At 43.7% G+C, this 13086-nt stretch overlaps 2 protein-coding genes and 1 non-coding gene across 3 annotated transcripts; 2 read left to right on the top strand and 1 right to left on the bottom strand.

Annotated features, from left to right (window-relative positions):
* Positions 1-3904: 3904 nt before the first annotated feature.
* Pmar_PMAR022292 (hypothetical protein) lies at positions 3905-6099 on the bottom strand (the record flags this gene model as incomplete). The annotated part of the gene is made up of 4 exons (XM_002785508.1): positions 3905-3985; positions 4954-5070; positions 5865-5981; positions 6028-6099. 4 exons carry the CDS (start codon positions 6097-6099, stop codon positions 3905-3907), a joined length of 387 nt encoding a protein of 128 aa, XP_002785554.1.
* A 707-nt stretch (positions 6100-6806) lies between these two features.
* Pmar_PMAR022291 (iron-sulfur cluster assembly protein, putative) lies at positions 6807-9093 on the top strand (the record flags this gene model as incomplete). Its single annotated transcript, XM_002785507.1, has 5 exons — positions 6807-6883; positions 7044-7138; positions 7577-7711; positions 8476-8576; positions 9016-9093. 5 exons carry the CDS (start codon positions 6807-6809, stop codon positions 9091-9093), a joined length of 486 nt encoding a protein of 161 aa, XP_002785553.1.
* Positions 9094-12632: 3539 nt separating this feature from the next.
* Positions 12633-12704, top strand: Pmar_PMAR022290. Its single transcript has one exon. It is a non-coding gene; the product is annotated as a tRNA-His (tRNA).
* Positions 12705-13086: the final 382 nt, after the last annotated feature.

Below are 13086 nucleotides of genomic sequence, written 5' to 3'. Positions count from 1 at the left end.
GAGGTGCCACTTGAAACAACTTGAAGCAAGGTGAACTTGAACTTGAACTAAGTTCAAGTCTTGAAGTTCAACTTGGGGTTACAGTAACCTAGTTACTTGGCAAGTAATACTTGCTTCTGTACTACAGCACCTGTACTACAGCGGTGGGAGGCCAAGCTCAGCCCGAGTTTTCACCAGGTAATGTGGTCGGGGGTCGAAGACAGAGCTTCTCCTACGCGACGAAAGTGCCATTAAGAGATAGGCAATATAACAGGAAAGCCTTCAAAGACATGGATAAACCAGATTTCTTCGAGAAACTGAACAGAATTCGACCACCCAAAAACAAAGTCTTTCAAGAGCGAAAACCTGTCTCTCACAAAGCTGCTTTGACGGATCGTCAGTCGTGATCGTGATTGACGCACCTACATCCCTTTCGAGTCATCATTGGCTCCCGAACTGAACGCGACACGCAATCGACAATGTAACGCATGGACCCACGAAACGACTCTCCAACTCGTGATCTTGCTTCTCTTGTACTTCCTCGATCCCCACTGCGCGCTAGCGCAGAAGCCCGGAAGCACCTTGGCGGAAATTTCCTGGAAATTCCGGAAATTTCCACCTTGAAATTTCCAAACACAGAACATCGTGCTGAATTTCCACTCACATCACACCCTGAGTGATCCCCAGTGGGGATCTTGCCAAAAATGTGAAATCCTGTGTACTCGACCAACTCATCAGCAGCTGCTGCGAAAGCCGCCGAAAAATCGATTGCGTTAGAAGTGACGTTCGTGGAAATCGAACCTGCGTCATCCATTTTCGGCGCGGGAGGCAATCGAGTCAATCGTTCTTGCGTGCCTGACGCGAGCTCCGCCCCGTCTCCGAGATGGCCTAGTCCTGACTATTGGACAACATGCTCAATTAAAGTGTAATTCATAACGATCGAGCCATATATTAAACTCGGGCCATCTACAACACATCAACATGGGCATCATGGTCCGGGACCATGGTCCCGATAAGTGAGGCGTGTGCGACCAGACGTATCTAATATAAAATTCGTCACCCCAGAGCGTAAATTCGAAGACGTCACAGAGCGCATCATGCCTGTGCTTTGCTGTATCACTTGAAGGTTAAGACCTTGGAACCCAGTTCACCGAGTCAATCTTCTATTTCCCGTAAACTGCTCTTAAGAGGCTTTAGCTCGCGCCATACTCACGCAGCACCACGTGAAATCGAACATTTCAACAACACATCAACATGGAAATCATTGTCCCGATAAGTCAGGCGTGTGCGACCAGACGTACCAAATCTAACATTTCTCACCCCCGCATGAGTTCGAAGACGTCACAGAGCGTACCATGCCTGTGATTTGCTGTATCACTTGAAGGCTAAGACCTTGGAACCCAATCCACCGAGTCAACCTTCTATTTCCCGTGAAACTGTTCTTAAGAGACTTTAGCGCGCGCTATACTCACGCAGCACCACGTGAATTCGGACATTTCAAAACCAATCTCTGGTCACAGAATTTCAGTTTCAATCATACTTGAGAAGGCACTCATTAGCATAGACTTCTATGCGTACACGGATAATCAGCCAATTTCAACTCGTTTAAATTTAGCTTGGTAGGCAGGTCGCACCAGTGTGCGTAAGAGGTCTGGACGATCTCTTGCAGGGTCCCGTGCGCTTAAGATCTTACCTTCGGAATCATGCCATGGAAGGAAACGTTCTTCATAGAGTCCTCGCACATATTATTCCTACGTCCCACATTTTGTTGAACAGAAATTCCCACTATGAATATCCCTTCACTTCGATTTCGCTCGTGGACCTCGTGAGGTCCTATCAATCTCATGATTCCTGAAGAGATTTGCAGTTTGCAATTTGTGTATCTCAGATATCATATCTGCTCTTCGATACCATTTTCCCAATGATCTTCGTCATCGCCATTGTTGCCCTCACGGTTTATCTGATGCAAGGTTGTGGTGACCCAAAGTGCAAGAATCCGAGCACGAACCCTGATTGCGAACTCTGTCCCTTTGACTGCTACTATGATCAATCTGTGAGCCTAAGATGCTATTGTGACTGGTGATGAATTCAGGTTGAATTCACTCGGGTTTTCGGGGCGAAAACACAGAGTCTTTCATCACCTCTCGTCATCAAAGCGGGAGTCTGCGAATTTACTTCGCCGAATTATATTTATTAGTATCCGTAAGACTTTGAGGAATCATATTTTTCGTTAATCTCTTCCAATACCGGGTTGTGTATAGACACAGTGGTTTGGGTGGTTATCGGGAAACTCGGGTGAGCAACAACCCCGGAATCTCAAGAATGCCCTGACGACAGTTCAAGGCGTACGCGAAACTGAGTCTAGGAAACTCACGAGCTATAGCACCATAATAGTGCCGACGTTGCGAACGCAGACCTGCTGACAGTAACAATTCGATGCTTTTCGTTGTTGCCCAGGTCGGGGTTTTTTCAGATAAAGTTAGTTCCCACTGAATCATTGGGAGTGATACTAAGTCAGAGAACTCTCCTGTTCATCAGAGCCTGATGTAGTTTCACTGAAAGACCAACGCGCATCCCCCTCTATATGGATTTCATATAATGGAAGATAACATGGTGTGCAGGTTTGCCAAGGTGTTATAGTTGGATGAAGTTAGTATCTCGGTTGTATACGGGCTGCAACCACAGGCCCGAAACTCCCGAGTTAAACTCATCCCACCATACCGACCTCATCTGTTTCCATCGGATTGTTATCCTCCCACAGCTGTGGATTGTACGTCCAAAATGTGGGCAATCAGAAGCGAACCAATCCCCACAGAGGATCAGTCTAGGACAGGTACTAGCCATAAGAGCACTTGTTGATGCTGCTTCCTACTGCATAACCAGATCTCGCAAAAATCAGTTAAAATGTGGCGAGTGCTTGGTCCGACCAAGTTGGTTGGATCAGTGTTGCTCACCTTCATAGAGGCACATTCTCGATTGTAATGGATTGCACAGACCCTGTCCCCAAGCCATCCGATTCTCTATAGCTATCATCTAACATAATTGTCTCTCCTCTTATTGTCCGCTGATATAGTTATCAATGCTCCGATGATCACCGTTGAGTTTGGTGTACAACATCGAGTCTACCTCGCGTCAATGCAGTAGTCGTCGTTGCCACCACATTGCGAACGAATTCGATACGTCCTTTGCCGATTTATTTCAACTTGTCGCCATAAAATAATCATATACACTATTAAATTCGACTCAAGTGTGTACTACTAGATAGTATCAGATGTAACTAGTTTACGAAACCTTGATAGAACATAAGTGCTGGCTCCACATCATTTAGAGACTCTAAATTAGAGTATCAACTTTAAACATAACGCTGTTGTCGCTGTCGCTGAGAAACTGACATAATTACGAATAGTTTTGCAATCTACCGCTGTCGCCGGTTGGGCGCCCGATAGTTTCCGAATCTCTAAAACACACTGAATAATAATAATGATCCCATACTAGCAGTACACGATTTATACAAACCGCACGAGATTTGAGTAATCAGATGAACGCTATACGAATATAATGCACATCGTGTAACACTTCGCTCCGCTGTTCTCGAGACGAGACGATTTCAGAGGCATGAAATCTATGGATTTCGAGACGCCACGTGCACGGTCCGACTTCTACTAACTCTACCGACTAGCATAACAGAACAACAAAGGTAGCGAGATGTAAGTAGTAGGGCGCACAAGGCGTATATGGAGTGAACTTTTCACTCGTCATTATTTATGAATAACGGTCACGACTAGACCCTTCCACTTCAGTGTATAGTAGCTTATTGCTATATCTAATCGTTCCAGCGTGAAACACAAATTTATCAGCGAGAAATGCTGAATTCGATAATTTTTTAAGTGAAAAAATTACACAGAAAGTCCACTATGACTTTAACTCACCCCCCGATTTCTTCGTGTAGTTCTTCCCATCCATCACCAACACGAAGACGTACATCTCGGAATACCGAAGAAAATAACTGAGCGGAAACAAAAAATTTTTCTTTAGAAATGAAAAACGAAAAAAAACATTCAATTTGATAACCGCTCACACTTAAGTGTGTGGGGGTACATGCACATGGTCAATCACAAGTGTTGGTGACAATATGAAAATTTTTGGGAAAATCCTTTCGTATATGGACTCCTACGATTTATGAGGGAACTCCTGAGCTCAGCTGAGGAGGGCGAACATATAATATAACAGTGGCGGAGCGTAGCGTTTCGGGTACCTATCGAGCTGACTGATAATAAGCCCTGGAGTAGGAATATATGTAATCGCTTTCCTCAGCCGAGCTCAGGAGTTTGCTATACAGTGTTGGAGTAGGAATATATGTAATCGCTTTCCTCAGCTGAGCTCAAGGGTTTCCTATACAGTGTTGGAGTAGGAATATATGTAATCGCTTTCCTCAGCTGAGCTCAGGAGTTTCCTATACAGTGTTGGAGTAGGAATATATGTTCGCTTCCCTCAGCTGAGCTCAGGAGTTTCCTATACAGTGTTGGAGTAGGAATATACGTTCGCTTTCCTCAGCCGAGTTTAGGAGTTTCCAAAGCTAAGTTTACACATAAATTCGAGTTTAATAAGTATGCAAAAACCAATGAGAATTTCCCAAAATTTCCCGAAATTTCCATATTGCCTCCAACATTCTTCCACACTGCTGCTAACACCAGGCCACGAAAGTACGTCGGTGTAAAAGTCTCGTCTTATGTATATTGGAGTTTCACGGGCGGCCCCAGTGATATGAAAAACACTAGTGAAAAACATATTTCACGACTACTGCATATCACCGCGAATAATATCGCGTTTTTCACCACTTCACGTAAAACGGGTTATGAAACTCCTTCACACGGAGTTGAAATTTACTCTAATTTTTCTCTATATCGCGTATTAGCCAAAAAAGCAGAAAAATGCCCTTGCCGGGGATCGAACCCGGGACCTATGATAGCTTACCAGTCCGATGGTGACGCTCATCCATCCAACACCAATAAGTATATATGTGATAAGCCCAGCCGTACGCAGCTCACCCATTGTAGAGATTAACGCTGATATTAGAAATCCAAAAACAACCTGGTGAAAGAATGCGCATAATGACAGCGGAGCGACGCACTTACTAAAGACCCGATTGTGATGATCATCCAAAGAAAAACCGCAAATCGGGGAGGGTTTCGGAACAGCTGAGGAAAATAGGTTAAAATGCACGATGCACATCTAGTGTATAAAAAAATTTGGTATTCAATGGAGTTTCACGGGCGGCCCTAGTGATATGAAAAACACTGGTGCAAAACATTTTTCACGACTGCGGTTTTCACGACGCGTTTTTCACCGAGTTTTACGACGCCACTTCACGTGTGTTGGAGGAATATATGTTTGCTTTCCTCAGCTAAGCTCGAGAAGTTTCCAAAGCTAATTTGTCAACAATTTACACGCGATTTGTGGTAGAAGTGATCAAAAACCCAACAAAAATTCCTCAGAATTCCCTTATTCTCGTCAACACATGTAGTAGTTCACCACACTGATTATTGTATCATTGTAATACTCTTTATTAATATGGGAATATATGTTTGGTTTTCTCAACTGAGCTCGTAGGTTTTCTCACTATTTTATGAAAAATTACGCACGATTTTGGATATAAGTACACAAAAATCAACGATAATTTCGCAGAAATTCCTCAAAAATTCCATATTACTAGCAACACATGTGCATATATTCCCGCACTGCTCTCCATTACATACACTGCGGAAAATCGAAAAATTCACAATTTTTCCGCCCGAGTTCATTTAAAATCCCCGAAAATTTTGGATATACACCAAAATTTTGCCAAAAATTAAAATTCCCAGAAATTTTACATATTCCCATACTACCCAACCGAATCCTTTAGTCACTGCTTCTCTTAACAATGGTTTATTATTTTCCGAATACAAAATTATTCCTGCCTGTGCTGCTATCAAGCACGCGAATAGTGACGATAATATCACCACCTGAAACGAAAACGCATGTTAATGAATCACAGTTTTTACGAATTACATTAGATTGTTTTCGATCTGCCGCATAGATGGCGAAGATGATCGATGCGATTACTGTGATAGCCGACCACATTATGCAGAACACTAGGAGAATCTGAGATAAGACAACTTTTCAACTCACGTTTTGTCGTTACAGTGTGAAGTTTTACAAAAGTGAAAAATATTTTTCACTTGTGTTTTTCTCATATCACGGTCGTCGAAACTTCAATATATTTTTAAATAAAATCATCACCAATAATTTCACAAGGAAAATAAATCCAGATTTTCTTTTTTGCGTCAGACGAAATTAAAGTTTATCGGGAATTTAAACAGAGTTACTCTGGTGGAACTTTAACACGAATGTGCGTGAAAACTTTTGCTTCTAATCCTCAACAAAAATGGAGTTTTCTTTGCGAACTTGAATTTTTCATATAAAAAAATCGATAAATTTTCCACTAGTGTTTTTCATATCACGGCTGCTCGTGAAACTCCACTAATACAGACATACTAAAAATAAAACAAAAACTGTGTCACATAATACCCGCCTCACCATTCGGGAATGGCCTCTTTCCATCGCTCGCTCTTCCTGAGGGTCATCTAAGTCAATATCATCATCATCAACTTCATCACGTGGGCGTCGTCGTCGTCCGTTCATTCTGTCTGAATTCAAACGAGCTGCCATAGTTACAAGTAGTTGCGTTGTAGCACCAGAAACAGTTTCATAATAATCGATTAGAATGGCGCGCGCTTTTTACATAGAAAGATTCTCGCTTGTCATAGTTCTTGACAAGCTTCATCCTAATGCTCCGCCCTATATTCCCATCTGGTGCGGCATCTCGTATCACTTCGGCGTGGTGCTCATGTGCTGCTCAGAAGAGGTGATTTAGTGACGCCTGGGAGAATATGCACGTGGTGGTGACAATATGAAAACTTTGATTTTTCATTGGTTTTAGCTCATTTCTATTCGAATTTGCATGTAAACTACTATAGTTAGTGAGGAAACTCCGCAGAGCTTACACTGTGAAGTGGTTTTTGCAGATACTATCATGACAACGTGTTAGACCACTTCAAGAACCCTCGAAATGCCGGAAAGCTCGATAAGAAGGACCCCAGTGTTGGCACTGCCGTTGTTGGTGAGTTTATGCTCGTCATTCCAATGTGAAGTGGCGAATGCAAATCCTCAGACGTAACACTATTGTTTTCCTCGTAGTGAAATGTGCAATATGTTTTTCACTAGTGTTATTCGCGTGAAACTCGTCCATTGTAGTTGTTCAGGTAAGGGGAAATCCTCTTTTCTAAAGAAGTTTAGCTCACGCTCTCACTTGAATTTCGACTTAGCCTCGGATAACAGTTCGGGTTTCTGGTTTCCCGTCGGGTTTCGGGTGGGGTTTCGGGCTTCCCTTTCTCCGCTTTCACCTGCAGTTCTTGCTTTCACTTCTTTTGGAGTTTGCAGTTTAGATGCTCACTTGCGTTATGGTCATCACCTGGATATCAACCTCACTTTCCATTAATGGCGCGCGCTTCTTTGGTTTTTATGCATCTCGCTTAGATTTGATGAAGTGCCTATTCAGGTAAGGCCTCTTGTGGTGATGTCGTCCAACTTCAAGTTAAAATAGAAGACGGTGTTGTTCAAGACGCTAAGTTCAAGACATTCGGTTGCGGTTCGGCGATTGCGAGCAGTAGTCTTGCCACTGAGATGATCAAGGGTGAGCTCTCTGTTCTAACTTCCCAACTGTATATCACTTCTCATGCGAAAAAGTATATGGCAATGTTCGCTCTCCTCAGTTGAGCTCAGGAGTTTTCTCACTAGTTATAGGAGTTTATATACGAATTAGGGTAGAAGTGTACAGGAATCAATCAGTCTTTCCCGAAATTTTCGCATGTAGTTGACCATGTGCAAATTTTCCTACAAGGGTGTCCATGGTCAAAAACGATCTATACTTCTATTACTCGTGTGTGGTATCATCGCTTCACATTTTCTCATCTGAAGAGTGACTGTTATACTCAATTTTAGTCACCTCTCGAAAGTAGACAGTTTGAAAGGCTAAAACTGATGCCTCGAAAGTTGATGTGCATAGATGCGAGTCTAATCGAGCCACGTTGTCGTAGTAGGCGTTGAACTTTAAATTCACAAACACACTCCTCATATAAGTAGTTTGAAACAAAGGTGAGTCGATCGGAATGATAATGCTGACGGTTTCACTATCAGTTCTATACTGTGATTCAATTGAGTGTTATAAGACTAACTTAACAAACAGTAGATCAACGTTATTATCCGACTCGTTAGAACTTAATATGTAGCACTCATACATGGCTAAGCTAGGCTATGCTACGGAGGATGGCACAATGGGGACAGACATACTTTGTGTGCTAGAAGGCTTATCCTACAGTGTGTATTTTACTCTATTCAACTTTTCCCGTGTCGTTTTATGCACAACTTGGGTTGTTTAAAATAGTTTTTTTTCGTCAGGTAAGACTCAGAAGGAAGCCTCCGAGTTGAAGAACACGGACATTTCTGGCTATCTCAAACTGCCCCCGGTGAAGATCCACTGCTCACTCCTCGTCGAAGAGGTACGATGATCCGTTCGGTGAAATTGGAAATTTATTATTTTTTAATCGAATCCAAGAAAAACTGTCTCAATTTGAGCGGTTTCGATGTCACACAATTTCATCAATATTGCTGCATACTAGGTAGTAGTTTCCTCACTAAAGTGGGGCTAAATGGCTATGGTGAATAGAAGCAGAGAGATGTGCCTTATATTTTGTTCAGAGTTCGTGGTTTTAGTCTCATATGGAAATTCATTTTCTATCTGAGTTCCGCTAATTTTGGTCAAGGAGTGAACGAACTTTTTCGCTTTTGTTGTGAGCTCGCGATGTTCAAATTAAAGAAATGATATAGCATTTTGAGGTTTCGATGTCGCGTGTCCTATTGTGTACGCAACCTGCGATGCTCGATACTGCTAGTTAAGACTCGAGTTTGCGTCTCCGCCTTTTGATATCGTCACTTCAGGCGGTCCACGCAGCTCTGGCTGATTATGAGCGCAAGCGAAGCTCATTGAAGGGCGCTGAGGAAGCTACAGTTGTCTAAAAGTTATCTACGTATCATTGACATATGCTTATCCTCCTTTTATTGTATGACTCAATCATTGGAATCGACGATGGCGTTGATCAAAATGACCCGTATCGCTGAGTTTTTATGATTGCTGATCATCGGTTATCATGTTATAGAAATCTTGGTTTTGAGTTGAGTGAAGAACAGTAATAAGCTCTGCACATTGAGAACATAGAAAGTGCTGAGAAATGTAAGTGTGTGAAGCCTCTGCATACTATGCAGTGCATAGTATCATGGTGATGCAAACGAATAGTCACTTGAAAAAGTTTATCGCGTGAATTTCTAAGGGGTAAATCGGATAGTTTCTCGAAATTTTCGATAATCTACTCGATCAGCCAAAATTAACGTCATTGATTGAAGTCGATACGTTTTTGATAAGCCAAGTTATTTCATTGCAAATTTGAACAGTTAGGACACTTCATTTAATGACGAGTTTTACTTAGTTACTTGTTAGGGTATTAACCATATGAAATGCAATACGAAATAGCCTGAGAGAGTTGCATACTAATTATGATTGTTCATCGCACCAAATAGCATAATCGACGAGTTGCAGCTATAACGGGGCGGGCCAATCTTAACAAAAAATAAAACTCGTAGGTAGAAAGTCAGAAAAGAGGGAAAATTTTCAAAGAGTTGAAAATTCAGGCCGAATATGAAAGTGATGTGGAGCTCGATCAAATGCTCAATTTTTTGAGTCCGAGTACTCGGTCGGAGGGAAAAAAATATGTTCAAGTTAGAATTTCATCCGAGTTTGTGTGCCAAGCTCTTGCAATCCGAGCAGTGTCACATAGTGGGTATTTTTTTCCTAAAAACCGCACATTCCAGGGAAGTTTCCGAGTCCCACACGGAACGCAAAGCAATCACTCAATACTTGTGCAATAAAACTTAATTTTAATAATCAATTGCATAAACCCGGCCCACAATGAACTCATTCACTATTATTTTGACTACTAGAGAACATTCTATGTCTCATTGTCTATGAGACACTCTCTTAGAGGGAGAATAAAAAGAGAATATAGGGTATATTAAGTTCGGGTTTCGACTCGAGCGACTCTTTCCCCAATGTTAAGCGACTCGGAGCCGCGAATCGATCAGCCAGAAAGAAAACGTTCCTACCAGGCAAGCCCCTGGGTGGGACGGGTGGGACGACCCCATTTTCCAGACACCCGACACCATAGTGCTGGACACCAGCTCGCTTCGACGAGCACACGGGTGACGTGGTTTGTCTTGCACGCACGTTGCAAAGCTGATTCACGCAGCGGACTGCCTTGGATTTTCCCTTAACACACAAAGTGTATCAAACACTTGAAGTTCAGGTCGTTTGTGCTACGTGAGTTTAAACATGAAGCGCAACCATTTTCCAATAGAAAGAATTTCCTCGAAGAGGGGAACGAAGTTTGCGAGTCCCGGCAATGACTCGGAAGAACGATTGAGCGTATATTGCAACTGCTGGGATAGCATACTGGGGAAATGCCCTTAGAAGTTGCATCCTTCCGAGGAAGCACACTTGAACAGAGCACCAATCGGAATTTCTTCACTACTAAGACTCGGATCCGGAAGTCGCAGCGGGCGCCTGGAAATGCCGTAATCGGTCTGAGATTCCCAGGTTGGGAATCAGCGTGCCACACGCTGCTTGACACCAGAAACGTGCTCATTGAGCACTGCTCAAGAGCCACGATATGGATGGGCGCGAAGTTTACAGTGAATTAGCTGCCGGGTATCTTGTAACATTCCCAACGAGGAGTTGATTGAATTGGTGCCCTCCTTTGAGCAACAGCACTGCAGTGTAGGACTCGACCCGAAGGCTTCCCTAAGGGTCTTGTCTCCTTCACGCGCACAATATCGTGACGACGGTTGTGACACGTGCACGATCAGCCCCGTTCATTGCACCCTTTCCCATGAGGCGTTGTTCGCTTTCTGTGTAGCCTCTCATTTCCCATCTTCGGATGCTGCTCAACTCACACAACATATTTAAGACCCCATCTTCAAGGGGCGGAGGGGTTGAGTTGCCACCACTTATTCCGGGGTTTGAATCAGCCGACGCTACAGCACAAAGAAGAGGTATAAACACACGTGACGCAATTCTTGTTAGTAGTAACACCTGGCACTGGCTGACTCAACAACACTTGGAAGAGCCATAATATGCATTCTTATCCATTGCAGCTTGTGGGCTGCGAACCGCTCCGTGCAGAGAGATTTGTGCATGCGTGCGCGAGCGCGTCACGCGACTCGCGTGGACGGAGGAACTGACCCTTTAACTATGTGAAGATGATCTTTATGGTGGAAACTGTTTAGTCCTTGAAATAGAGCTCGACTGCATGATAGGTGAGGATATGGGTTTGATTGCGAACCTTATGCGTCATTTCCAATTCTCGAACGAGCATTGTATTGGCAGTTGTGACGGCGAATAATAGGAAAAAGCCCGAAATTTCATACCTTCTGAACAGCCTATCACGGCAGGAGATGATTCTCGTCACGGACTGTATGTAGAAATTCTATCAACGCAAAAAACAGCTGCCTCGGGGAAGGGGTAGGTTGGCGTGCCGAAGTTTGGCGGCTTTCCTCTAACTAGCAGATTGGCATGCATTTGGAGGCACACTGGTCTGCTGGGAAAAACATGAGATTCCCGTCCGCTTGCCACTGCGATCGCTCATAGTTTTTCTGATACCCATTTTGAAAATTCACATTATTTTCTTGAGCTTATATATCTTACGCTTCGTATATTTAGTTCATTCAATTCTAGATGCGCGTCAAACTCGCTGTTGCTGCTCTCATTGCGTTCGTCATGCAAGGCTGTGAGAAGTGTCCACATCCTTGCGTCAGCTGCGGCGGCGTGTGCGTGAAAACCGATGACGGTACATGTGTCTGCACCTTATGATACGTATGACTCTACCCTCACCCTGCGGAGGTATCTAGTGCTTCGCTCACGATCGACATTAACCCAACTATGATCAGCAGTGATGTGTGATTCAGCCAAGGAGCCTATTACAACTACCTGTTACTCGTCATCAGGCTTGTTCAGGAGCACACAAGTATTGAGGAATTCAAGGACAAGATGCTTTAGCTATTTTCACACCGTCTCCTCTAGAGTCGTTCCATAAGAGAACTTCTCTCGTGGATTCTCAGAATTTGGTCGGCTTCGCCACACATTTCGGAATAGTTTGTTTTTCTTTTTAAGCATGTGGCAACCTTGAGTTTCATGAGTGTGAATCATCAACATCTATTTCTAGCCAGCCTGCAGAATACAACTCGCTGCTACACGCCGTTCCACTTGAAAGACATCGAGTCACCAGAGACCGGACTTGCGCAAGTGAACGATACCAGGACTTAGTGACTTCACTCACCCTGGATGAGGACCCCTCATTTAGGAGAGTTGACTCCTCTCCGTGAGAAACTCTCCGCTGAGCCTAGTCGTACTGCAAGGATGACCTTCAGCTTCGGAACTACTCGAAAGCGTCATCCACGCCGGGAAGGCTGACCCCCCAATCCGAGATATCTACGCTGAAAATTTTCAAGTCGCTATCGTCTAGTGGTTAGGACGTCACGTTGTGGCCGTGACAACCCCGGTTCAAATCCGGGTAGCGACTATTACAAACGCCTGTCCATATTTTGAGTTGAAAGATAATGAGTGATCCAAGAAGTGAAGGGGAGTCACGATCTCATTACGGTCTAGGCCGCGGTAGATCCGACTGAGCGGTTTGCTATCATCACTTCTGATCTTTGAGCTTTAATGAGGATATGACCGCTGCGAGGCTTCTCGTTGGACGGCTCACGCCGACCTTCACCTTAACGGTTTTTTGTTTTAGTCCGTTTTGTTTAGTCGTTTTGGTCTCGCCTGAGAGATTGCTCGTATAGCCCTCTAGGATTTGCTGGCAGCCTCAGCGGCCGTTGCGCTAGCTCGAATGCTGATATCGTCGTGGTATCAAAAAGATCTAGTTTACATACATATTCAAGTAGAAGTATACAGAA

Source organism: Perkinsus marinus, assembly GCF_000006405.1.
Source record: "Perkinsus marinus ATCC 50983 genomic scaffold scf_1104296932410, whole genome shotgun sequence".
Lineage (NCBI taxonomy): Eukaryota > Perkinsozoa > Perkinsida > Perkinsidae > Perkinsus > Perkinsus marinus.
Note: the sequence above shows the minus strand (reverse complement) of the source record. Positions and strands in the feature narration are given on the sequence as shown.